General features: G+C 43.4%; 1 protein-coding gene across 6 annotated transcripts in view; it reads right to left on the minus strand.

Moving 5' to 3' along the window:
• The window catches only part of LOC310759631 (kinesin-like protein KIF16B), a 101686-nt gene extending 81134 nt beyond the window's left edge, over positions 1-20552 (minus strand). For 2 of the 6 annotated variants that reach the window (XM_083607069.1, XM_083607068.1), the window contains exons 1-11: positions 20373-20459; positions 12355-12424; positions 10844-10957; positions 9797-9913; positions 8957-9049; positions 7384-7493; positions 5632-5774; positions 4427-4595; positions 4192-4323; positions 2618-2793; positions 1217-1282 (exon numbers count right to left, since the gene is read on the minus strand). In XM_083607069.1, the coding sequence (XP_083463195.1) occupies positions 1217-1282; positions 2618-2793; positions 4192-4323; positions 4427-4595; positions 5632-5774; positions 7384-7493; positions 8957-8997 (837 nt within the window). In that variant the 5' untranslated portion in view covers positions 8998-9049; positions 9797-9913; positions 10844-10957; positions 12355-12424; positions 20373-20459. Of the gene's footprint in view, positions 1-1216; positions 1283-2617; positions 2794-4191; positions 4324-4426; positions 4596-5631; positions 5775-7383; positions 7494-8951; positions 9050-9796; positions 9914-10843; positions 10958-12354; positions 12425-20372 lie in introns of those variants that run through there. The other 4 variants (XM_083607066.1, XM_083607067.1, XM_083607070.1 and 1 more) reach the window with 4 other exon arrangements.
• Between the last annotated feature and the right edge of the window lie 4135 nt (positions 20553-24687).

Raw genomic sequence — 24687 nt, forward strand, 5'->3', positions numbered from 1 at the left:
TGCTCGGAAATGTACTGATTTAAACCAAAGTCAACTTTAAACATTATAGTTCGAAATTAGCATATTTTAAACTAACCATCGTTAATGTTAAACACAGTTTGTCTGTTCAGATGATGTATCAAACTGCAGCTACCCAAAAGCAGAAGCAGTATATATGAGTTTCACAAAAGCTAAACATCCCATTTGTGAATATATTGAATTCTTTCCCTTCTACCCATCGTACTGGAAAAAGCAGCAATCATGGAGCCTTAAAAGCCTATTGAACAAGGCTGTGTGCATTCCCCATGATTTCATAAGAACACAGGGAACTCAAAATGAGTTATTGGCTGTACTGTAATTCAGTTTCCTGTGAATCCAAGCTTTCGTTTATTTTAAAAAAGGGGAGAGCAAAGTCTCAGAAGCCAGAAGATTTCCAGTGGTCAAAGGATTTGACTCTAGTGTCCTACGCAGCTTCTTGCCTCTCATCACAAATAGTAGAAGAAAATATCTACTTATGCGAAGTGTTTTCATAATTTGTACAGGCCTCTGAATTCAATTCAGTATTTAGGTTACTTTGACTCCAAATTTTTCTGTACAAATTTTAAGTAGCCCAGTTTAAGGGCTTTGAAAGTCAATTTGAAGCAAGATTTGGTAGGCCTATTGCTGGATGGTAATCCTGTGAGCAGTGATTTGGGAGCAAGCCATGCACTAATATGAGGGCAACTATTGGTGCTAAAATTTAAACTACTCCTTTAGGCACCAGGCACCCCACTACCATAGCAGAGGTAGAATGAAAGTAGTGGGAAATGTGTCCTAAGTTCTCTGAGTTCACAACTATTCCTTTGAAAGACTCACACACTTAGCAAAATGTAGTACAAGCAGAAAACGTAAGGGAGTGTACATTAAGAATTAGACCAAAACTACATTACTGTACTTGGAAACATGTGTGACTTTAGCTCAGCAGTTTGTTTTGTGTTTCTTTCTTTGTGTTTTCCCCCAGAAAGGCACTTCTGGATGGGACAACTATGAGTACATAGCAGTTTGAATTCAAAATATTTTCCTCTCCTGTTTTTATTCTATTTATGGATTTTTAATTGTTTTATATATTCTACAAGCCGCCCGAACCATGTTTACTGAAGTACAGCATATCAAGCATCTTAAAACAGAACGCATAACTTAAAACCTGCAAATCTGCCAAGAATTCAGACACAGATGAAGTGTTTGAACTAAAACTTACTCTGGCTTCATTCTGTTGAAGCTTTTCTTCCATACTTAGGGCTGTTGGGGAATCCAAAAGCGCAATCTAGGTGAAGCAGACAAAATAAACATTAAAGATATAAAAACAAAAGAAAACCTACAATGCAATACTATTGATTTCTATTTAAGAATTCAGTCTTGTTGGGTTCAATGAGTCTTACTCTCAGGGACATGCACAGGACTGCAGTCGTTCACTGCAATTTTAGGCCACTGTCCTTAGCCATATATCAGTAGGTCTTCGCATGCCTTAAGTGGAAGTCATCTAGGAGTAATGATTCTCAAAAGAATCATTAAAACAATTTGTTTTTATTTGAAAAACGGGATCATTGGTTACTGGCTGCAGACTGTTCTCCAGCTCTCGCACTGTGCCTCACAGAAGACAGATGTTTCTATACAAGTCAAGGGAGTTTCTAGGTCTTTCAGGAAACTTGCACACAAGAAGCTTGAAAACATCCACAAATGACGTACTTCCTTTAAAGTCCATACAAATTCGACACCCTCCTCCTAAGCACTCTCTGGCTCCTGTCCAAAGTAAAAAGCAGGTAGAACAGGTCTGTTGGGGACTCATTTTCTTTGGGCTGCTTTTCCTATATCACTCAGTCCCTTGACTTTACTTCATGCACCCAAACAGTGCTCTGTCCTGTTTTGTTCACTCTAACCTGGCATTCCAGCTTCTCTTCCTACTCCCCAGTTATCTTCTGTGTGTGTGTGTTTCTTTAACAATTCCTAAGATACAGAAACAGATAGCGTCACTCAGGGCCGTCTTATCCATAGGTGCTAGGGGTGCGGGGCACCCGGGCACCGGGCTCTCACGGGTGCCAGGCCGGGAGTCCGGGGCCCGAGAGTTGAGTCTGGGTAAGAGTCCGCCCATCAATTGGAGCGCTGCGGCGGGCTCTTCTGCTGCAGCCGGCTCTCCACCCCAACGCCCAGCCCAGCGTCTGACGGTGGAGTCGTCGTCAAAGTCTTAAGGTGCTATGGGACTAAAGTGAGCGGGCACTCCGGGTCCCCAGACAGGCTTTTGCGAGGAGCCCACAAAGGCTTGACACTTGGGTGCCCACCGGCCGCCAGCCTTAACTTTCCTCCTTCCCTTTCTCTGCCTCCCAAATTTTAGGTGCCTTGTCGGAGACGGAGGGCAACATATGAGAAGGGAGGGCAACACAGGCAACAAAGAAATTGGCTTGGCAGAGTCCCTGGCCATTTTACTTGATTTGAAACCCCTTCCCTGTTGCCAACACCCGGCATCCGACCAAGCTGCGGCCGCAGCAGCTCCGTCCAGGGGGGTGGCACACCGGGCAGATTTTTGTACCCCGGTGCCGCATATGCTTAAGACAGCCCTAGTGTCACTCAAAGAAACCACTCATGTCTCAAGTGCAAAGCTAACCTGATTCCCCTGAGCAAGCAGAGTTTTCAGCCGGGCTATTTCAGCTCGAAGCTCACGGATTAGCTTGACGTTTGGATCCTCGTTAATGGTAGGCTTGTTGATTATGTTTTTAGCTCGGTTTGCATAGCGAAGGGTGCTTAAGGTTTCTCCGTAATTGACATCAGCAGGTGAAATGGCTAAGGAAAGTAAATTCAAAATTAGGTTATACGTACATATATCATTTAGAAATCTTAGAAACCCAGTGTGGGTGGAGAGAAAGCAAACGGTATGCTGCACTGTTGTGAGTAGGATGGCATTTTAGGGGGGAAATACTGCATTAATTTGGTTCACAGTTTCATTATGCAGCATTAAATATCCCACCATTACAATTTTCTTTGAGGACAAAGGGAGGTGTCCCGCAAAATATGATACACATAATTTGGACATTATCTAAACCAGGGGTCAGCAACGTTTTTCAGCTGTGGGCCGGTCCACTGTCCATCAGACCATGTGGTAGGCCAGACTATATTTTTTTTTTGGGGGGGGGGAATGAACGAATTCCTATGCCCCACAAATAACCCAGAGATGCATTTTAAATAAAAGGAGACATTCTACTCATGTAAAAACATGCTGATTCCTGGACCGTCCGCGGGCCGGATTGAGAAGGCGATTGGGCCGCATCCGGCCCTCTGGCCTTAGGTTGGTGACCCCTGATCTAAACAAGCAAATAATAATAATAATTTTTTATTTATATCCCACCCTCCTCAGCCAAAGCCGGGCTCAGAGCGGCTAACAACAGTAAAATAATACAGCATTCTAAAATCAATTCATTATAAAATCAGTTCAACTCAAATTGATGGCAAGAGTCTTGCAGCATCTTAAAAGACTAAAAAAAAAAGTGCCTGAGGATTTCTAATAAAGACAAAGGCAGTTTGTTCTCTGCCTTGTTTCCAACAGTGAAACAAGTTCACTTGTGACTCCCAGACGCAGACATTGCACAAAGTTGATGTCCCAGACCTGCCTTTTGCCTATGAATTGAGAGCGAGGCCTCGTGACTAGTGGAAGTGCCCAAAGCACACATGATGCTCTTCCTCCAGTGCCCTTTTTGCAACAGGCTTCAAGGTTGAGTGTAGGGCATGAACCTTAACCTTTTTGGGGAACTTCCTCTAAGCCCTAAGTGGGGGGCTTGGGAAATCCCCCTCTTAAGTAGTCCAACAACTGGTATGGGTTTCAACTGCACCTCCCCTGAGATGGATAGAGGTAGCAGGATCTTACCATTTATCTTCCCAAGATCTGCACAGCAGAAGAGCTGAGTGTTACATCCCTTGAGTATGTGCTTACAGATGCCTAACCAGGGGGAAGCAGCGCATTCAATTATTCTGCAGGAGCCTGGCACTGTGTACTGACTCTGCTTTCATCTCTCCACTCTCCCGGCAGGATATTATTCAAGCTTTGTTGTGAAGACAGCCCCATTAAAAATAGCAAACAGCAATATTGCTTAATGAGTCACTTGTAATGCCAATCAATTGGATGTATAGATAACCTTTTTAAAAAGGCAAAGCACTGGGAATTAAGGTAATTCAGCACACACTCACTTGCAATCATTATTGTTTTAGAGTTTCCTCCTAGGCTATCTTTCAAAAGCCATGTCAAAACAGAATCCCTGTAAGGCACAAATACTTGCTTCTTCTTTGTAAGGGGGTTTGAGGCATCCTGAGATAAATCAGCTGTAAAAGAGCAAAACAAGGAGGCAACACTACCATTAGAGAGGGCTGGATAACAAGTTTGGTACTCAATTAAGTTGATAAATTAAAATAAACAGAGACTTACCTAAGGCAGAAATTACATTTCCCAGAGTAACTAGGGATTTGTTAATATTTCCTCCTTCTTTTAATCTGACACCTGTAGCTCCAGTAGCATCTGCTCTTTCACTTCCAGCAAGGTCTACCAAATGTATTTTGCTAACTGTTTCACATGGCATCTCATCATCAAACTTTGCCTACAGAAAAACAAGATGTTGGGCTATAACATGGAAGTCTAAGAAGAAAGGAGGAACAGTTTCTATTTCTGTTTCTCAGTTGTAACAGAAATACAGAAAAACTAGGGGTACAACTATACTATATCATTTGCATAGCAGCTCTTTTCTATACATACAAGTAATTTACACACATGAAATCCTTTTCCTTTTCCAAGACACATAAATGCCAGAGAAACTGGTGTGAAATGACTTGAAATTCAACACTCTCAACATAAATATTCCCATTTGCAGTCATTGGGGTTGAGGGGAATATTGTTGTTTACACAGAGAATTCCCATGTATAAAGTTGCATTCCAAGTCTGTCAAGATGAGAAAGTAATTCACAATTTTGTTCTCCCTACTTTTCTAAATAACAGTTAAAAAATTTAAGTTGTGCAGATTGGGTGGAGAATTAAACTAGGTAAAAGGGGAGGGGGTATTAATTTCTCATCCTTTGGAGCCACTCCCTAAATCAAATGTATAACTCTGCAAGCCAAATTGAAAGCGACAATGAAAAAACCTGGGAGATCCTGTCAGATCCTCCATCACAGCAGAGCTTCAAAAACTCATTCTACTGTCAAAACATTTGTGTTGGATCAGGTGAGAGTGTGTCCCCTCCCCAACACAAAGTGGTCATAACCAGAACATATACATCTTTTATTAGAAGTAAAACTGTCTTGTGAACTGCCCTCAGATCTTTTGATGAAGGGCAGTATATAAATCAATTAAACAAACAAATTAAAACAATTTAAAAATAAACTTAGAGACTAATAGTTACATCTAAAAAAGGCTTCAGCCAAAGCACTTCTCATTTTATAAATACTGCATTAAGCATGTATATCTCCTTTCCAGATTTTTTTTTTGAGAGGTGGGGCGTGGCAAATTTCCACTATTTAATCCAACAAGGAGTGAAAGGTCATATTTCAAGTCCCTTTTCAAATTTAGTTGAAGCTGAATTTGAGTTGCACCTAAATTTGAGAAATGTCAACAATTCATTGTGAGCTGCTCCTTTTTGTACCTGAGTGAAGTTGACGGTGAAAATGGCATGGGATCGGCTGCTGACATCGTTCATTCCAGTCGCAGCAGTGGTCCGGTTTATGTTTCCTGCTTCCATAAGTTCTTCTACGTCACCATAATTTTGTACTAAGTGTTTGGACAAGTCTGAGGAAAACACAAACACAAGCCAGCAGTTAGGAGGACTGCAACCTTTAACCAACTAATAGTATTTAATCCACTGAAGAGGCGTCCCCAGTTCATCAGGCAACATCCTTTTAAAGTTATCCGCATCTTTGAAATAACTATTTCTAAATGCAGCTCGTGGTAAAGAAAGCCTCACACAGGTGGCCATGAGGTGGCAATACAGTGGTACCTCAGTTCTCAAACGTAATCCATTCCAGAAGACAGTTTGACTTCCGAAATGTTCAAAAACTGAGGTGCAAAGGGCTGGCTGCAGGTTCAATGGTGAAAATCGAAAAACATACAGCAGAAGCCATTCGACTTCCGAGGCGCATTTGAAAATGGAAGCATTTACTTCTGGGTTTTTGGCATTCGGGTTCCAAAACGTTCTGCTTCCGAGATGATCGAAAACCGAGGTACCATTGTACTTCTTCTAAATTGGCACTTACTGCAATAGATTCATGAACCACCTGAAAGCAAAGTTTTGGATGCAGACAAACCGAAGGCCTCCCTTCATGTCACAGAAGGGACTCTGATCCAATGGTTCCTCCTGCTGGAGTAAGGGAGAGAGGGAATTTTTGCCTCTTCCACAGGAGCAGTTTTTGACAGGGTACAGGAAAGGAAAAAAAATCTGAAAATCATCTTCCCACCCACTTTCCTCCAGTGGAACATCACGTGAATGGCACTCTACACATGACAACTGTGGATCTAACTCAGGGGTCAGCAAACTTTTTCCACTGTCCCTCAGACCTTGTGGGGGGCCGGACTATATTTTGAAGGGGGAAAAGTGAATGAATTCCAATGCCCCACAAATAACCAGAGGTGCATTTTAAATAAAATGATGCATTCTACTCATGTAAAAACACGCTGATGACCATCTGCAGGCCAGATTTAGAAGGTGATTGGGCCAGATCCAGCCCCCGGGCCTTAGTTTGCCTACCCATGATCTAACTCAAAGAAAGCATTTCCCCCCTTCTAAAATGAAAATTGGTTAGTTATATGCAAATGTATTGATTTAACTTATTTGAATGACTAAAATGTGTTCAACTGACAAACAGTGCTAAGTACTGTGAAGTTAAAGAAAACTTAGGAGTGTATATGGGGAAACTGATCATGCCCTTTTTTTTATTGCAAAATAGTGCAGAAGCTGCATGGCAAGCTTGAATTGGCCGTATTTATTTTAGCAGAAGTGAGAATGCTAGACATGTTAAACATACAGAATGTCAGCCTAAAGAGAAATCTGCAGTCTTCCTAAACATTGTGTACTCTCAGGACGCTATAGCATAAATTGGAAGGGGATGGATTAAGACAATTAAGTTCTAATAAGTACTCTTCCATCACAAATGCCTTTGATTTATAAGTGAGACCCATCATTAGTCTCAATTAGTAGGACATCACACTCCAGAAGAAATCTTTAAAATTTTCATTGTAACTGGTGACAAGCTACACACAAATTAGCGCACCCAGATAGGGTTCATAGACTTTTATAACTTCGTTTACACTGGCCTTCAATTTACAACAAAGACAAATTTATACAATTAAACATACAACTGGATGTCCAACAAACAGAAGCATTCAGCTCTTTAAATCCCACCTTCAACATAAGGACCTTCTTTCGGATGCTCACGAATTCTTAAGTTATTTGTTTTTGTAGACTTGCGCCTCAATAAATCTCTGACACGTTCATTATATATTTCCAGGTAACTGAAACAAATATACTTTAATCAGAAGACAGTCCGAGCTTAAAAGCCTATCCATTAAACGAATCTCACATAAGCACAACCTTCATATGTGCATTTAAGAACATAAAGAGAGCAAGGCCCATCAAGTCTAGCATCCTGTTCTCACAGCGGCCAACCTATGGCCAAAACTAATCATGATTCACAGTAGAATACGATTTTAAAGGATAATCACAGTACACAGCATTCCATTAGGTCTCACTGGCTCTTAGATATAGGCCAGTGGGATGGCAGATATTGAAATAATTCAGAGTTCTTGGTTAGTAGGTCCTGACTGAAACTGTATAAAAGGTCAGTCACAGCATTGTCCAGGAGCAATGTGGTCTAGCAGTAAGCAGAAGAAGAGGTGAATCACTAAAGACAGACAGTGCAGAGAAAACTCCCAGAGAGCTTCTGGCCAGAGTGACAGCAGAAGGCAAAGTTGGCCTCAGGAAGCAAGAAGACATCTGAGGATGCAACAGTGTGCCATCTTCTTGGCTGTGTCCTGATATTCAAGTCCCTGACCAGAAAGAGGATTTCAGGGGAAGCTGAAGCAAGCCAGCCAAAGAAAGCATATGTTTCCAGAAGCTGAAAGCTGATTGTGAGTGACAGCTGGGAGACTCTGTTCATCCTTGCACTGGCCCAGCTAAGTTCCTGAACAGGGAGAAAAAGCTTCTTCTCCTCTAGGAGAGCTAACTGGGATGACATTAGAAACAGTACACATTTAATGTCAAGCACTGCTGAAGCACTTTTTTTACATCTATTCCTCTTTGGCTAATTAAACAATCTATGGCCTTTTGTTTGTTACTATGTAGTGTTGTTGTTTTTATGTTGTAAACCTCCCTGTGATAAAGGACTGTCTAGAAATGTGTTAAATTAATATAAATAAATAAAATATGATTGCGGTATGACATTCATCTGATCTATTACTGATTTATTATTTTCTGTAAATAAAGGTTGATAAATATTAATATTTGCTTTTTTTAACTGTGTGAATGGGGATAAGATGTTGGGGTGGCAGCAGGATTGCAAGGAATAAAGAACTAGAGTATGTTTATAGCACATTTGAGGAAGGATTAGTCAACACTTCGGGAAGGTTCGGTAGGATTAAAGAATTCTCCCCCTCCATCTTCCACATTCGGTGTCACTGAAATTAGGTATAACACCCACAGTCTTTGCAGGATCTTAAATGGAATAGAAATAATAAGCAGGCCTTTGAAATAGCTATATGGGTAAAACGTAATGTAATCCAGACTGAAGTCCTATATGAAATCTTTGCTCTGTAACTGTTTAGTTCTCTCTTCCTCCCAAACGAACATGGCCTATGAACTTCTGCAATGAACCAACCTTCCAATGAGCTGAGACATGGATAAGAAAAAGGAAGGCAAAGACAATCAAGACAATTTTGGTTGTATACAGCCATGCAACTGCTACACAAGCATACCTGACCTCTGTGCGAAAAGAGGCTTCATTCCATCTTGTTTTTTCATTTATTCGGTTGAATAATCCTTCACAAATCCGAGGTATTAAACCGAGATCCCCCTGCAACAATGAGAGCCGTTGTCATACTGCACTCTGTTTAATGCAGCCATCACAATCTGAAAAAAACACTGACAGACTATTCAAAGCCATAGGAATTGAGCTCCAGTCATGGAAATGGGCGTTCTCTGCTCCCCTCTACGCATCCCTGTAGTCCCATGAGCCCTGAAAATGAGGCTCCACAGAGTTGCTGAAACAAAAGGCAAAGCAGTGTGCAGCAAGGGAACATTGGCAAAAAGTACACTTTCCCCTTCTGTTTATGGAAGGGCTTCTTCCATTTGTGGGAGACTACTTTCTGGCCCAGTTTAGAGAGTGTATCTCAGGCAGATTGAAAAATAAATAAATAAAATGAATTGGCAAATACAAATTAGTCTATCAGGTTCATATCATGCTGTTTGAGATTAAACTTTGTGCCAGAAAGCATGCATTTTTTGCTTCCCAAGTATACAATTTGGGGGAGGCACGATGTTCACATCTGCATTAAGCATGCCCAGCTAAAACTAAATATAATGCAACTGGCTTGTACATTCTCTTGTCTATATCTGTGCACATCCAAATTAGGCCTTGCTAAACATCAAAATTCCTTTAAATTATTCTATTCAATCCATAATTGCATGAAAAATATGGCGGTTCCTTGTAACAATTTAGAATATACGTTGCTCATCTTATATACGTAGAAGAAAAGCAGCACACTTTTAAAAGGCATGCAATTCTACAAAGTAAAGTAGAATTCTGAAAAGCTTTACGTACAGCATTTCCCATCATAGTATATGACTTCCCAGATCCAGTCTGTCCATATGCAAAAATACAAGCATTATAACCTTCAAAAGCAGATTTGAGGACATCGCTGCCAAGGTTCTTAAATACCTGGGGAAATAAAGAGGGAGACTAGCAATGTTTCATAATATAATTAAACGTAGAAGTTTTAGTTTGTTCTCCTCAGTAGAGTATCACAATATACTATAGGAACTGCTCCCTTACTGAAGTGCTTATGAAAGATGATCAGTTCAAGTGTTTATGAAAAAAATAGAAATTCTGTGGGTTCTCAAACAGTCTACACAGGTGTACCTTAAGATACATATGATACTGCAGAAGATTAGCTTGGGATTTCTTTCCAAAGCCCACTTACTACTACTTCATTTTACTAGAAAACAAACTAGTATGATATATCAAAAGTATTTTTTTCCTTGAACCAATATAAATACACAAAAATATTGCAGAAGAGCTGTGCCAAATCCAACCTTCACAATTTATCACTCAACAGACTGGATGCAGCCCAGCAGCCATAGTTGGTCTTCCATCAGAGATTCAGTTAATCTCCTTGCTGGGATCCATTTTTGGTTTTTTGACCATGCCACATGGAATCACAAACTGTTTCTGCAATTCCCCTCAGGGGTCCCTTCCAACTCTACAATTCTATGATTTGGAGTGCTGCTGTCTGAGACACAAAAGCCCAAAACTTCTTTAGGAGTGCAAAACTAGTTGTGTAGTTCTTTGTGTACCCTGCTTTTGCAGGCTCCCTTGAACTGCAAGAGAATGGCAAACTACTATGCTAATTTATATCATAGCTTTCATGGTAAATCTACTGTATAAAGCTTTCTAGCAGCTAAATTGTTTAAAATCCTCTCCCTAACATCTATGGGAATCCAAATGTGCAGTTCTTTGTCACTAATCTATTTGTAAGTCATTCTGGGAGCCTTTTTGGCAGGTTAAAGCACTTTAAATATAAATTTTAAAAATGCACTTTGACATTATATTTTCATTCTGAAAGAGAATTACAGGTTTCTGTCTGCCTACCATTTCCTGAGATGCGTAGTTTGGACTTTTTGCATCAGCTGAGAAGTAGGAGAAGTCATATGTGAATGTTTTAGTCCGTTCTCTTCCAAGGTCTCCAGTTCCTCCCTCTGGTATCTAAAAATAAGAATAAGCCAGCCTATTACCATATTGCTCCCTAAGATAATAACTCCGTATGTTTCCAACATTTCTTCTGAGAGCGCAATATTATTACTGCCAATATATAATAATAATAATAATAATTTTATTATTTATATGCCGCCCATCTGACTGGGTTGTCCCAGCTGCTTTTGTCAACAAAATTGATTTAAGCATAAAATAAGCACTTACTGAGCATATGTTAGAAATTGGCAACTGAATAATGTCATAGTTTAGAATGCTATCCTACTAGGGCAGAATGCTTATTTTTGAACATGGTTATCATTATTGTTGCAACATAGTATCTTCAGTTTAAGGTTATAAGAGCAAATCAGAAAGTGTATATAAAACATTTCCTAGGAGAGGTTCTGCATATTGCAACCTAAAGGTATCTTCTCCAAAAGTAAAACAGGCTGAAAATGAATTGCTTCATAAAATTTGTATCACAACGAAAGGATGCAACACCCTTCCAGTTGGATAGTTTTGACACTGTAACTAACTGTTTGATAGGTGCAATCTCTAGGTTGTAGTTATGCATTTATAATAAGCACAAATGCATAGCTTATTTTCATTGCTTTTGTTTTCTTCCTTAAATTTTTAAAAAGTTACTATATCTCAAAAATATTTACAAGTATTCCAGTAGGAATAATTTTCAAGCAAAGCTTTTAATTTGTTTGAATATTTGAACCGCATTTTGTACACTTTCTTGAATTTCCCCTCTAGTTGTTTCAGTTAAAATACTTTTGGCTACTGGGCAAGAAAAACGAAGTTAATGCTGTGTTCTTAACCCCTGGCTGGAAGCATCAGAGCTTAATAGAATGTTGCAGCTGTAATCTTGCCACTTGCACCAGACAGAGGAGAAGGGGGGGGGCAAAGTACAAAGGACCCTCCCATGGGGGGGTGTCAGAAGTAGCTTTTGCCCACCATTTGTGCAGAAACATCAAGTGCTCTTTGCCAGCAGAGCTCCCCACTAGGTGGAAGGCAGCAGACCTGGGCAGGACTTAATGAAGTCCCCCCCCCCCACCAAGGCACCATTCATCACAGTGGACTTGGAGTCTGGATAGCTCTGTTTTACAGCAAGTACAACTAACCTGGCATATTTCTTTAGTCGTTTACTAAGTAAATCCAATATGATAAATCAGGTCCCAGTCAATTTAGGGCACCTGCAAAATCTTTTGTGCAGTTTTCTAAACCAATGATTTCCAATGATAATTTTACACCAGCACTTTGTGGCAAAGAGACTTACTCATCCAGGTCCACTAATCACAAGTTCTGAAGCCATCATGTCAAAACCCAGAGTTTGCCAGGAGGAGAATATAAAAAAGAGAAAGTAAAGCAAGGAAAAAAACATTTCTGTGATTGCTTAAAACACTCACCTTCATATTTGTAATTGTTGTTTTATTTTTCTCCATTGAAATAATAAATTTAGCATCCAAATCCTTCTCCCTGTGAAATTAACATATTACAGTAGATTAAGAAACAATTATAGGGAGAATCTGATAGCTGTTGTCAGCAAACTACTATTTTCCTTAATGCATACATTTTATCATAAACTCTAGTTTCATTTCTCATTGTGGAGTTTTGTGAACATTTTCTTGCCATAGCACCATGGGGGGGTCACGTTTTCACTTTATATCCAACTCTAATGTTTCCCCTAGTTGCTGAATTAGGCAAGGAAGGCATATCTTACAAGGGAAGGGTTGTCTTGTCTCTGCCTTTCAGGCAGAAAGCACAATAACTAGAAAGCATAAAAGTAAAGGTAAAGGGACCCCTGACAATTAAGTGCAGACAAGAACGACTCAGGTTGTGGCGCTCATCTCGCTTTACAGGCCAAGGAAGCCGGCGTTTGTCCGCAGACAGCTTTCCAGGTCACGTGGCCAGCATGACTGGCGAAACCAGAGCAGCGCACCTGCCACCAACCTATGATGAAGTTCATCAGCAATTTTGAAGTGGCTTTCCTAGGCACCCATCTTTGCCTCAGTCCCTCCTCCTCACCAGAGCATTCACAAGTAAAATCTAACACCTTGCTCATCTAGCCATAACTGCCTTCCTACTAAAATTTCATGGGTTGCACCAAGCTCCATAAAGGAAAACAACTTCTTGGCTTATAACCAGCAATGACATGCAAATTCCTCAGGGATATTTCCTGGCAGCTCATATAATAAGGTAATATCTTGCAGCACTGTCTTAACCATGTCTCCTCAGAAGGAAGTCCTGTTGAATTCAATGGGGCTTTTTCTCCTGGGTAAGTGAAGTTAAGATTGATCATTTTCATTCTAAGGCTGCAAAGACAACAAAATGAAGGCAAAACAATTCTGGCTAATTTAGTAAAGGGAAAAGAGTTTCCTCTGCTAAGACTGCACGGCTAATAAAGCTATTAAGGCTTGCCTTCTCATTATAGTGTTGCTATAAAATTTATTTTATTTCATAAAATTTATGCGCAGCTTGATTGGTGGTGAGGTGGGGAAACAAAGAAGAAGAAGAAGAAGAGGAGGAGGAGGAGGAGGAGGAGGAGGAGGAGGAGGAGGAGGAGGAGTAGTAGTTTGGATTTGATATCCCGTCTCTCACTCCCCTTCAGGAGTCTCAAAGCGGCTAACAATCTCCTTTCCCTTCCTCCCCTACAACAAACACTCTGGGAGGTGAGTGGGGCTGAGAGACTTCAAAGAAGTGTGACTGGCCCAAGGTCACCCAGCAGCTGCATGTGGAGGAGCAGAGATGCAAACCCGGTTCCCCAGATTACGAGACTACCGCTCTTAACCACTACACCACAAGAAACCCTCAAAGCAGTTCTATAGGTCAGGAACAGATAGAAGGTTTCCAATTATCAAGGGGTGGGGATTAAAGGTACAGTAGAGTCCATGCCACAATATATAAAACACAAACTAACAAAAAGCAGACAGATATAATAATGCAAAACGTAAAGAAGATATACAGGTGAAGACGAAACAACAACTATGGAGCAAGTTTGAACAAGCAATCCACAAGGACATGGTTGAGGGAGCCGGGTATGTTTAGCTTGGGAAAGAGGCAACTTAGAGGAGATATGATAGCCACCGTCAAATATCTCAAGGGCTGTCACATGGAAGATGGCGCAAGCTTGTTTTCTCCTGTTCTGGAGGGTAGGACTGGAACCAATGGATTCAAGTTACAAGAAAGGAGATTCCACGAAACATAGGGAAGAACTTTCTGACAGTAAGAGCTGTTTGACAGTGGAGACTCTCCTTTCTTGGAGGTTTTTAATCAGAGATTGGATGGCCATCCATCACGGACACTTTAGTTGAGTTTCTTGCAATGCAGGGGGTTGGACTAGATGACCCTTAGGGTGCCTTCCAACTTTACAATTCTATGATGGTGAAGGGATAGCTCAGTCGGTAGAGCATGAGACACTTAATCTCAGGGTCATAGGTTTGAGCCCCACGTCGGGTGAAAGATTCCTACATTGCAGGGGGTTGGACTAGATTATTCTCGCGGTCCCTTCCAACCCTATCCTTCCATGATTCTATGACACAAAGCTGTTTCTGCTGAACTGCTCAATGAGATGCTGAAGGGAGGGTCATGTGACTGTGCACTGGTGGTTAAGAAATTTAAATGGAAAGTGAAGATAAGTGATTATGGCCCAAACAATCCATGGGCCTCTGCTTAAGAATGATCATAAAAGCAACATATTATCTAGCAATGAAGCCTAATAAAGCCAGCTGCACCACAGTGAACTCTGAACAAAAGCTTTATTTCTTGCAGACAAGTCAGCCAGTTTTGACTATTCGGCAGTTAACCAAAACGAAGCTTCAGCTTTGAATAAGCAGCTTAACCTAGCAACTGTTTGCAATTTTGCTCATATTCTTGCGAAAGGGAGGAGCAGCAGAAACAGAGCTCAACGCTGCACCTGTCTAGCTAGTTCACCCAGTTGCCCTTATTTCCAATTTTCAGCGTGATATCTTACAATGGTCCATTAACTACTGGTGCTACTTTGTAATCCATCCTCTTGGGACAAAGTTTCATTGAAGCTGGAAAAGAGATCAGATGGGTTCAACAGTCACTCAAAATAGAACACGTCTCAGAAGCACTACCATGGAATACGGTGCTTGTGTAAAAGACAGTAGCCTGTCTATTGCAGAAGAAGAAGGAGGAGGAGGAGGAGGAGGAGGAGAAGAAGAAGAAGAAGAAGAAGAAGAATTTATTATTTATACCCTGCCCATCTGGCTGGGTTTCCCCAGCCACTCTGGGAGGCTTCCAACAAAATATTAAAATACAATACTGCACCAAACATTAAAAGCTTCCCTAAACAGGGCTGCCTTCAGATGTCTTCTAAAAGTTTGATAGTTGTTTTTCTCTTTGACATCTGGTGGGAGGGCGTTCCACAGGGCGGATGCCACTACCGAGAAGGCCCTCTGCCTGGTTCCCTGTAACTTGGCTTCTCGCAGCGAGAGAACCGCCAGAAGGCCCTTGGAGCTGGACCTCAGTGTCCGGGCAGAATGATGGGAGTGGAGATGCTCCTTCAGGTATACAGGGCCAAGGCCGTTTAGGGCTTTAAAGGTCAGCACCACCACTTTGAATTGTGCCCAGAAACGTACTGGGAGCCAATGTAGGTCTTTCAAGACTGGTGTTATGTGGTCTCAGTGGCCGCTCCTAGTCACCAGTCTAGCTGACACATTCTGGATTAGTTGTAGTTTCCGGGTCACCTTCAAAGGTAGCCCCACATAGAGCGGATTGCAGTAGTCCAAGAGGGAGATAACCATGGAAGAGCAAATATTTAATCCTACCAGCCTTAGAAAATGTAAATATTTAATCCTACCAGCCTTAGAAAATGTGTTTACAAGATGGGCATATGATTTCAATATTTCTACCGACCATGGAAATAAATGCTAAGTATCCTTAGGTAGGAAAACCCAGCTCTCCACTCTGGTTTGTGCAGAGATGCAGTATTCATCACCAAAACTTTCTGAAGCCTCTCTTAACACTTATAGTAACCAAATTGCTCCCATTCCACTTTCAGTTTATAGCAGGGAGGGGTATGAAATCACGAGTCCTGAAAGTCTGGTAACTTCAGAGAAGTATTACCAAAATTACAACTCCACTTCAAATTACCAATACTTCACCTTCAACACAGTTGTTGCTACTAATAACAACTTTTTAAATAAAAGATCTCCATCTGGCAAATCCCCTTTTCAATTAAATTCAGGAAAAAAACACATCAACCAAGGTTTTGTTTTTTGTTAATCAATCTGAAATCAATAGTAATAGAAAATATTTCTGAAATTGTCAAAGTTGTTGAGTCTCAAGTAAAGTTAACATACAAGAAAGGCAAGCACTTTCAGACCCCAGAAAATAAATCAATGTTGTGGCACCAGAGAACCCCCTAAACTGTGGGACATCCCCTCTTTGAAAAAAGCAGCAAATACCCAAGGCTGTTTTGAGTTCAGAGCACATGCTTTTAGATGTATCATGTTCTATCCCAAAGCAGTGTTGTGTTCAGAGAGCAGGAATGCAACTTAGGTAACACTTACACCCAAGGATAACAATTTAAATGTTGTTAGCTGCTCTAGGGAAGAATGGGATACAAAAACAAAACAATATCATCTAAAAGTAGCTGATAGAGCATTTCTTGTGCAGTCATGAGCTGACTAGTCTGTTCTGCTTCAACAACACGGGCCACATTGGCTCTTGTGTTAATTTACAGGGCCCTTAACAACATGGGTCAAGGATATCTTAAGGACTGCCTGATCCCTTATTGTTGTTGTTGTTGTTTAGTCGTTTAGTCGTGTCCGACTCTTCGTGACCCCATGGACCAGAGCACGCCAGGCACCTCTGTCCTCCACTACCTCCCGCAGTTTAGTCAAACTCATGCTGGTAACCTCGAAAACACTATCCAACCATCTCATCCTCTGTCGCCCCCTTCTCCTTGTGCCCTCCATCTTTCCCAGCATCAGTGTCTTCTCCAGGGAGTCTTCTCTTCTCATGAGGTGGCCAAAGTACTGGAGCCTCAGCTTCACGATCTGTCCTTCCAGTGAGCACTCAGGGCTGATTTCATTAAGAATGGATGCATTTGATCTTCTTGCAGTCCATGGGACTCTCAAGAGTCTTCTCCAGCACCATAATTCAAAAGCATCAATTCTTCGGCGATCAGCCTTCTTTATGGTCCAGCTCTCACTTCCATACATCACTACTGGGAAAACCATGGCTTTAACTATACGGACCTTTGTTGGCAAGGTGACGTCTCTACTTCTCAAGATGCTGTCTAGGCCTGTCATTGCCCTTCTCCCAAGAAGCAGGCGTCTTTTAATTTCGTGGCTGCTGTCACCATCTGCAGTGATCATGGAGCCCAAGAAAGTAAAATCTCTCACTGCCTCCATTTCTTCCCCTTCTATTTGCCAGGAGGTGATGGGACCAGTGGCCATGATCTTCGTTTTTTTGATGTTGAGCTTCAGACCATATTTTGCACTCTCCTCTTTCACCCTCATTAAAAGGTTCTTTAATTCCTCCTCACTTTCTGCCATCAAGGTTGTGTCATCTGCATATCTGAGGTTGTTGATATTTCTTCCGGCAATCTTAATTCCAGCTTGGGATTCATCCAGCCCAGCCTTTCGCATGATGTATTCTGCGTATAAATTAAATAAGCCCTGATCCCTTATATCATGGCCCAATCACTGAGATCTTTGGGGCTCATAACTTCTGGAAACTGTACATTCAGTCTAATGGGTCAAAGTCTGTGGATCTCCCTCCCAGCTGAGATTAGACAGCTCCTTGCTGAACTTCAGGCCCATGACCATTATTTTGTTGTTGTTCCAGCAGGCATTTTAAGGTAGTGTTTGTTTTATTGTCCCATTTTCTGTGGATTGTTTTTTATGTACACCACTTAGAAATGCAAATTAATCACGTGGTATATAAATATCTTAAATAAAATAAGCCAACAATGGCCAGTGTTTTGTTCAGTAGCGCTACAAGAACAGAGTTCTGTTATGCTCCAAAAACTGCAAGCAGCAGCTATGGAAAATCCTTGTTTGTGTATTTTCAAGAACTTAAAACACATTTTCAAGAAAGTTACATAAAGATAAATGCTGTGAGCTTTATTGACTTTGTTTCAAAGCAAAAGATGCATGTACCACATTTACAGATTATTTAAAAAGTACTCTGTCATGATCCCTATATACTGTATGCAACCACTTCTGTGTGTGTTGAGCATGTATGTGTACCACAACCACAAGATCCCACACTGCTTGAATAAGGTTATTGAGTTGCAACAGATTAAACACGCAGAACTGTTAAGGACAGAATGTTTTCTAGTGCCAAGAAGAAGTATTACCTGTCCGATATCTTTTCAATCTTAGACGCTCAATCTGAAATCTCATTATACTGCTTACTTCTTTCAAATTAAATTTCACCACACAAGTTTCATTCATTGAAATTATACCCCTTAAATTACCTTCCCTAAATCCTATCAGACTGGGAAAACAACACAGTTCTACTCACAAAGAATCATACAATTTTAGAGTTGGAAGGGAGCCCAAGGGTCATCCAGTCCAACCCCCTGCAATGTGTGTTGGGCATATGTATGCAGAATGATGAACAGGGTCAATTGCTTTTAGCTCCACCTCAGCTTCATGTATTATTTCAGTAACCACACGTGAGGGAAAACCCCCAATGCATTTTCACAAGTAGGTGCTCAACATATTCCCTACACTGGTCACTTGCAAACTCACCCCAGAACAACTACAACTATGTAGGGAGATGCTGAGTTGTGGCACCTTCCCACGCTAAGATGACTTTCATAACAACTTTGAAACAAATAGATAACATATAGAGCTATAGAGGTGTGATAAAACCCACCTTCCGACATGTCTGGCTGACATCTGCCCTTCCAAAGAACTGACATGAACCTTTAGTGAGTTTGCAAGAAGCCGCCAGGGACAAAACGATCAATCATCACCAGTTTATACAAAAGCACAAGCTCAGCACAAAGCATCATAAAATTGCTTTGGCAGAGTTTTACAGCTGGCATGCTTTATTTAAAGGGTGTGTGTGTGAACATATATGCACATTTAAGCATGTAGTGTGTACACCTCCTCAATAGATAGAACACTCTTGTTTTTAACCCCTTTGGACACCAGAAATATGTTTGTCAGTGCCTTGTATGAACAGAATTCTAAGTGTGGTGTACTGGTTAAGAGTCCTGGACAAGGCCCTGGGAGATCAGGGTTCAAATCCCCACTCAACCACGAAACTCACTGGGCAACCTTGGGCCAGTCACTGCCTCTCAGCCTAACCTACCTCACAGGGTTGTTGTGGGAAAAGAATGGAGAGGCGTTATGTACGCCACCTTGAACACCTTTGATGAGAGGCAGGCTATAAAGGTGATGAATAAATAAGTAGATAAATAAAAATACATTATACTTTCCCAGATCTAATAAGTTAGGGTGACAAGATTTAAAAAGCGCGGGGGGGGGGGGAGAGAACAGATTCTCCTGTGCCCTTTATTCGTTAGTTTCAGGGAAGAGACTCTGGTAGCTGTGGGGGGGGGGAGCCAGAACACCTCCCCAAAATGCTCTTTACTTTTGGAAGTCGCAGGAGCCTCCTTCGCACCTGGCTCCCCAACAGTCATGAGAGAACATGCCACTGTTCTGCTACCCTAGCAATGAGGCTGCCAGCAAGGCAGCAAAGTTTACAGGGTTTGAACAACAGAGTTCAAAGAGACACCAAGGGTCATCTAGCCCAACCCCCTGCAAAGCAGGAAGCTTTTGCCCAACATGCGGCTTGAACCCCCAGCCCTGAGACCAAGCTATCCCAGGATGGTTTACACCGGCATCTCATCCAGCAGGGAGGCAGTTTATCCTTTTATTACGCAGAAAAAGGGCATTTCAAGCAGGTGCCCTTGTCTTGTTTTGTTTTCCTTGTGGGTGCCACTCTGCCAGAACCTCTTCCGTAGAAGGAACGAATAAAAAGGCAGAGCTCGGTCGGTCGCTACAGCAAGGAGACTCCCAGTCTCAAAGTCGTGGGTTCGAGTCGCACCTTGGGCAAATGACCCCCGCCTTGTAAGGGGTCGGACTAGATGACCTCCGGGGGACCCTCCCAACTCTCCAATTCTAAGAAAGAGGGAAACTGTTCTCTCTTCTCAATCTCAAATCTTATTATACCAAAGACACTTTTTTCGGTTTTTTTGTTTTGTCCCCCCAGCCCCCCCCCCCGCCCACAGCCCATCATTGCGCCACGACACGCACCCGGGAGCTGGCAGGTGAGGGAACAAGTACTGCGCGTGCGCGTTGCAGTCGCAGCCGGGCGGGGGAGGGAAGACCCGCGAGGGGAGAACGTGGGAAGCAAGCGAGCGCGGGGGGGGGGCGGCGTGCGTGAGGGGAGAGGGCGGAGGGCACGAGCTCCGCTCGCTCGGCTCTGGCTGCCTCACCTGCGGTTTATGGGCCGGACTCGGACAGCCACCTTCACCGACGCCATGGCGCCGAGACCCCCCCTCCTCCCCGCCGCCGGCCTGCCTACTCCTCGTCGCTCTCCCGGACGCGGCCCGCTCCGCCCGGCGGCTCCCCGCGCGCTGCCAAAGGCCGCCCTCCGCCTCGCCCCGCCCTCCAGCCGCCCCGCGCGCCGCTTTCGACTCCCGCAGCGCCGCCCTGCAGCGCCGGGCGCCGATGGTGTAAGGGTGCCGCCGGCGGACAAACACCGCCGAACGCGTTGCGCGATCACCCGCCTAGCCCGGACCCTGGGGAGGACCCAGCGGCTCTCGGAGGCGCGCGAGAGAAGCGGGGTAGGGGGTGGGTCAGGCCCAGGTTAAAGCGGCGGGAGGGGGGGGGATGATAGAATCGTAGGCTTGGAAGGGGGACCCCACCCCCCAGCGTCGTCGAGTACAGCCCAGCCCCCCTGCAAGGTAGGAATATGCACACACGCACATGGCGATCGAATCTGCAACCTTGGCATTATCAGCAAGCGCCACAGGTCTGGGCGACCGAGGTAAAATGCCAACAGCAGGAGTTGGAAGGGACCTCCTGGGGTCATCTAGGCCAACACCCTACAAGGCAGGAATATGCACACACACACACACACACACACACAGATTGACCGAGTGCAATGAGATTGAGTGTTGGGGGGCGAGGGAGGCTCGGTTAATTTCATTGTACACAGGTGGCGCTGTGGGTTAAACCACAGAGCCTAGGACTTGCTGATCAGAAGGTTGGCGGTTCGAATCCCCGCGATGGGGTCAGCTCCCGTTGCTCGGTCCCTGCTCCTGCCAACCTAGCAGTTCGAAAACACGTCAAAGTGCAAGTAGATAAATAGGTACCGCATCAGCGGGAAGGTAAATGGCGTTTCCGTGCGCTGCTCTGGTTCACCAGAAGTGGCTTAGTCATGCTGGCCACATGACCCGAAAGCTGTACGCTGGCACCCTCGGCCAATAAAGCGAGATGAGCACCGCAACCCCAGAGTTGGCCACGACTGGACCTAATGGCCAGGGGTCCCTTTACCTTTACACAGGTTGTACATTGACAATAAAGATATTATTATTATTATTATTACCTGCAACCTGGGCATTAACAGCAAGTGCCACAGTTCTGGTAAAACATCAACAGCAGCAGGAGTTGGAAGTGGAACCTCTGGGTGTCATCGAGTCCTGCACACACACACCCCAGGCAAGGCAGGAATATGCACACCCACCCATGGGGATTGAATCTGCAAGCTGGGCATTATCAGCAAGCGCCACAGGTCTGGGCAACTGTGGTAAAATGCCAGCAGCAGGAGTTGGAAGGGACCCCCCAGGCGTCATCAAGTCCAGCCCCCCTGCAATGTAGAAATATGCACGACCACACAGGGATTGAACCTGCAAATTTAGCAATATCAGCAGGTGCTGCAGGTCTGGGTGACCAGGGTAAAATGCTAACAGCAGGAGCTGGAAGGGACCCTGGGGGTCCTCTAGCCCAACCCCCTGTGAGGCAAGGAAGTTGTTTTGCCCAATGTGGGGCTCAGACCCATGATCCAAATCAGGCCAGTGGCGCACCTAGTCCACGGATGGAAGGAAACACCAGGATGTGAGTGGTGCAGAAGCTGTCAAAGGTCAGGTTTCATCTTAGCTTAAAAAAAAATCTAGAAAAACCTGGGCAAGGTGCTGGCTTCTAAAGTTTTCAGCACTTAGGGAGGAAGAACCAGCTGCACAAATGTAAGAAGGGGGATGCCTGGCTTGCCGGTAGTACATATGAAAAAGATCTAGGGGTCTTAGTATACCACAAGCTTAACATGAGTCAACAGTGTGATGCAGCAGCAAAAAAAGCTAATGTTCTAGGCTGCATCAACAGAAGTATAATGTTCTTCTAGGCTGCATCAACAGAAGTATAATGTTCTTCTAGGCTGCATCAACAGAAGTATAGTGTCCAGATCAAGGGAAGTAATAGTACCACTCTAGTCTTCTTAGTCAGATGACACCTGGAATACTGTGTCCAATTCTGGGCACCATAATTTAAGAAGGATGTTGACAAGCTGGAACGTGTGCAGAGAAGGACAGCCAAGATGATCAAGGGTCTGGAAACAGCCTGATGAAGGAGCTGGGTATAGTTAGCCTAGAAAAGCGGAAACAGAGGAGATATGATAGCCATCTTCAAATATCTCAAGGGCTGTCACATGGAAGATGGAGCAAGCTTGTTTTCTCCTGTTCTGGAGGGTAGGACTTGAACCAATGCAAGTTACAGGAAAGGAGATTCTGACTAAACCTCAGGAATAACTTTCTGATAGTCGGAATTAATGGCAGAAGAAGCTCTCTGGATACTTGGGCATCTAACTCTGGCTTTTCGAATCTTACTACACATCTAATGGGAGGGGGCAGCTGAACAAAATTCAGAGCAAGTTCACAGTTTAAATTGAGTGAGAGGCAGAGCTCAGAGTTGGATGAAGGTGAGGCACTCTCTTCAATGCTAAGTGCATAGCTCTAAAAGAGGATTTTAAGTGCATAGCTCTAAAAGAGGATTAAACACATTCATGGAAGATAAGGCTATCAGTAATTAGTAGCCATCATTGTTAAGTTCTGTCTCTGCTGTCAAATGCTGGGATTTGCAAGTGCAGAGAGTTCTACTGCTCAGCCCCCAATATCTTCCCGCACAGATGCTGGTCTAGACGGGCCTTTGGCCAGCCTCTTCTTATGTTCTTAAGAATATTTATTCATTTCCCTCCCTTCTGATGCAAAAGCTCCACTGGGGGCTGTTTACAACATTTGCAATGGAAACGTTATAAAAACAACAATATCTAAAAATAACCAGCCCAGGAGGCGGGAACAGCAGTTCAAACCACCAATGAAAACAGTATCTGCCACATAGGAATAAAATAGACTTGAATCACTGATGAAAAACTGTGAGGGTGAGGGCCAGCTAGGGACAAGGCGTTCCATAACTGGGCGATCTCTCCTTCTCTTTGGGGATGAGGCAGTAGCTGCATCTCAAGGCAGGGCTGGGAGCGACCTCTGCTCCAAATCCTGCTCATATGTTATTCCGTCCAAGGTTGGATCCAGAGAATGGCTTTTCCTTTGGATCTTACTGAAAGGGTCAGGGGATATGGAAAGATGAAGAAGTTGCAGGATTCCTGCAACGTGATCCCATGGGCATGTGCACAGCAACATCTTTGCAGCCGCATCCTGGACTAGCTGAAACTTCTGTAATCTTTTCAAAGGTTGGGCCACATTTAGGTAGTCATTCAGGTCACTGTTCTTCAACCTTGGGCCCTCAGATGTTGTTGGACTACAACTCCCATCATCCACCACCAGCTTAGCCAATGGTCAGGGATGATGGGAGTTGTAGTCTGGCAACATATGGGACCCAAGTTTTAAGAACACCAACCCAGGTAAAAGCCAAGCGAAGGAGCACCCAGGCTGTCAACCTGAGGACTACTACACCATCCAAAGCAGGCTGGATGGCAATTTCAGAGTCCATTTCTTGCCTAACCAGGAGCGCCTCTGTCTTGTTCTGATTAAACTTCAGTTTGTTAGCCCTCATGCAGCCCATAACTGCATGAGATCAGTTCAAAGTGTCAACAGCTTCCTTGGTATTACAGTGGTACCTTGGGTTACATACACTTCAGGTTACAGACTCCGCTAACCCAGAAATAGTACCTCGGGTTAAGAACTTTGCTTCAGGATGAGAACAGAAATTGTGCTCCGGCAGCAGCAGGAGGCCGCATTAGCTAAGGTGGTGCTTCAGGTTAAGAACGGACCTCCGGAACGAATGAAGTACTTAACCCGAGGTACCACTGTATATGAAAGGGGCTTGGGCAGGTGGGAACTTCCCTCACGGCTAGCTCTAATGTAATACAGTACCCAGGAAATGTAAATCAGAACTTTTATGTTGGGTTGATTTAGACAATCCCCCCTCCTTCCTTGGCCCATTTTGATGTTTCTTTCTGAGGTACGGTGCTGGTGGGAATGAGCACAAGGAACGGTCTGTGCGCAGAATTCATTTTTACACTTGACAAAGAAAGCCGTGCCAAAATTGATTTCCCAAACTAGCAGCCATCATCGAGGCCTTCCCAAAGTTGTCATGGATCACAGAAAGCAGCATTCTGAGCAAGCAGCTTGAGGGTGTGCTGCTCAATTTGCTCCAAGCTGCGAAACTGCCATCTCTCCCCCCCCCCCCAATTTCCTCCCTCTCCAAGATTGATCTGCGGCTCATGAAATATCAGCAAGATGCTCTTATTCAGGGAAAGCTTTGAAGGCAATGTCATCTCGTCACAGCTGTAGATCA

The sequence above is a fragment of the Podarcis filfolensis genome (assembly GCF_964270895.1).
Source record: "Podarcis filfolensis genome assembly, chromosome: 3".
NCBI lineage: Eukaryota > Metazoa > Chordata > Lepidosauria > Squamata > Lacertidae > Podarcis > Podarcis filfolensis.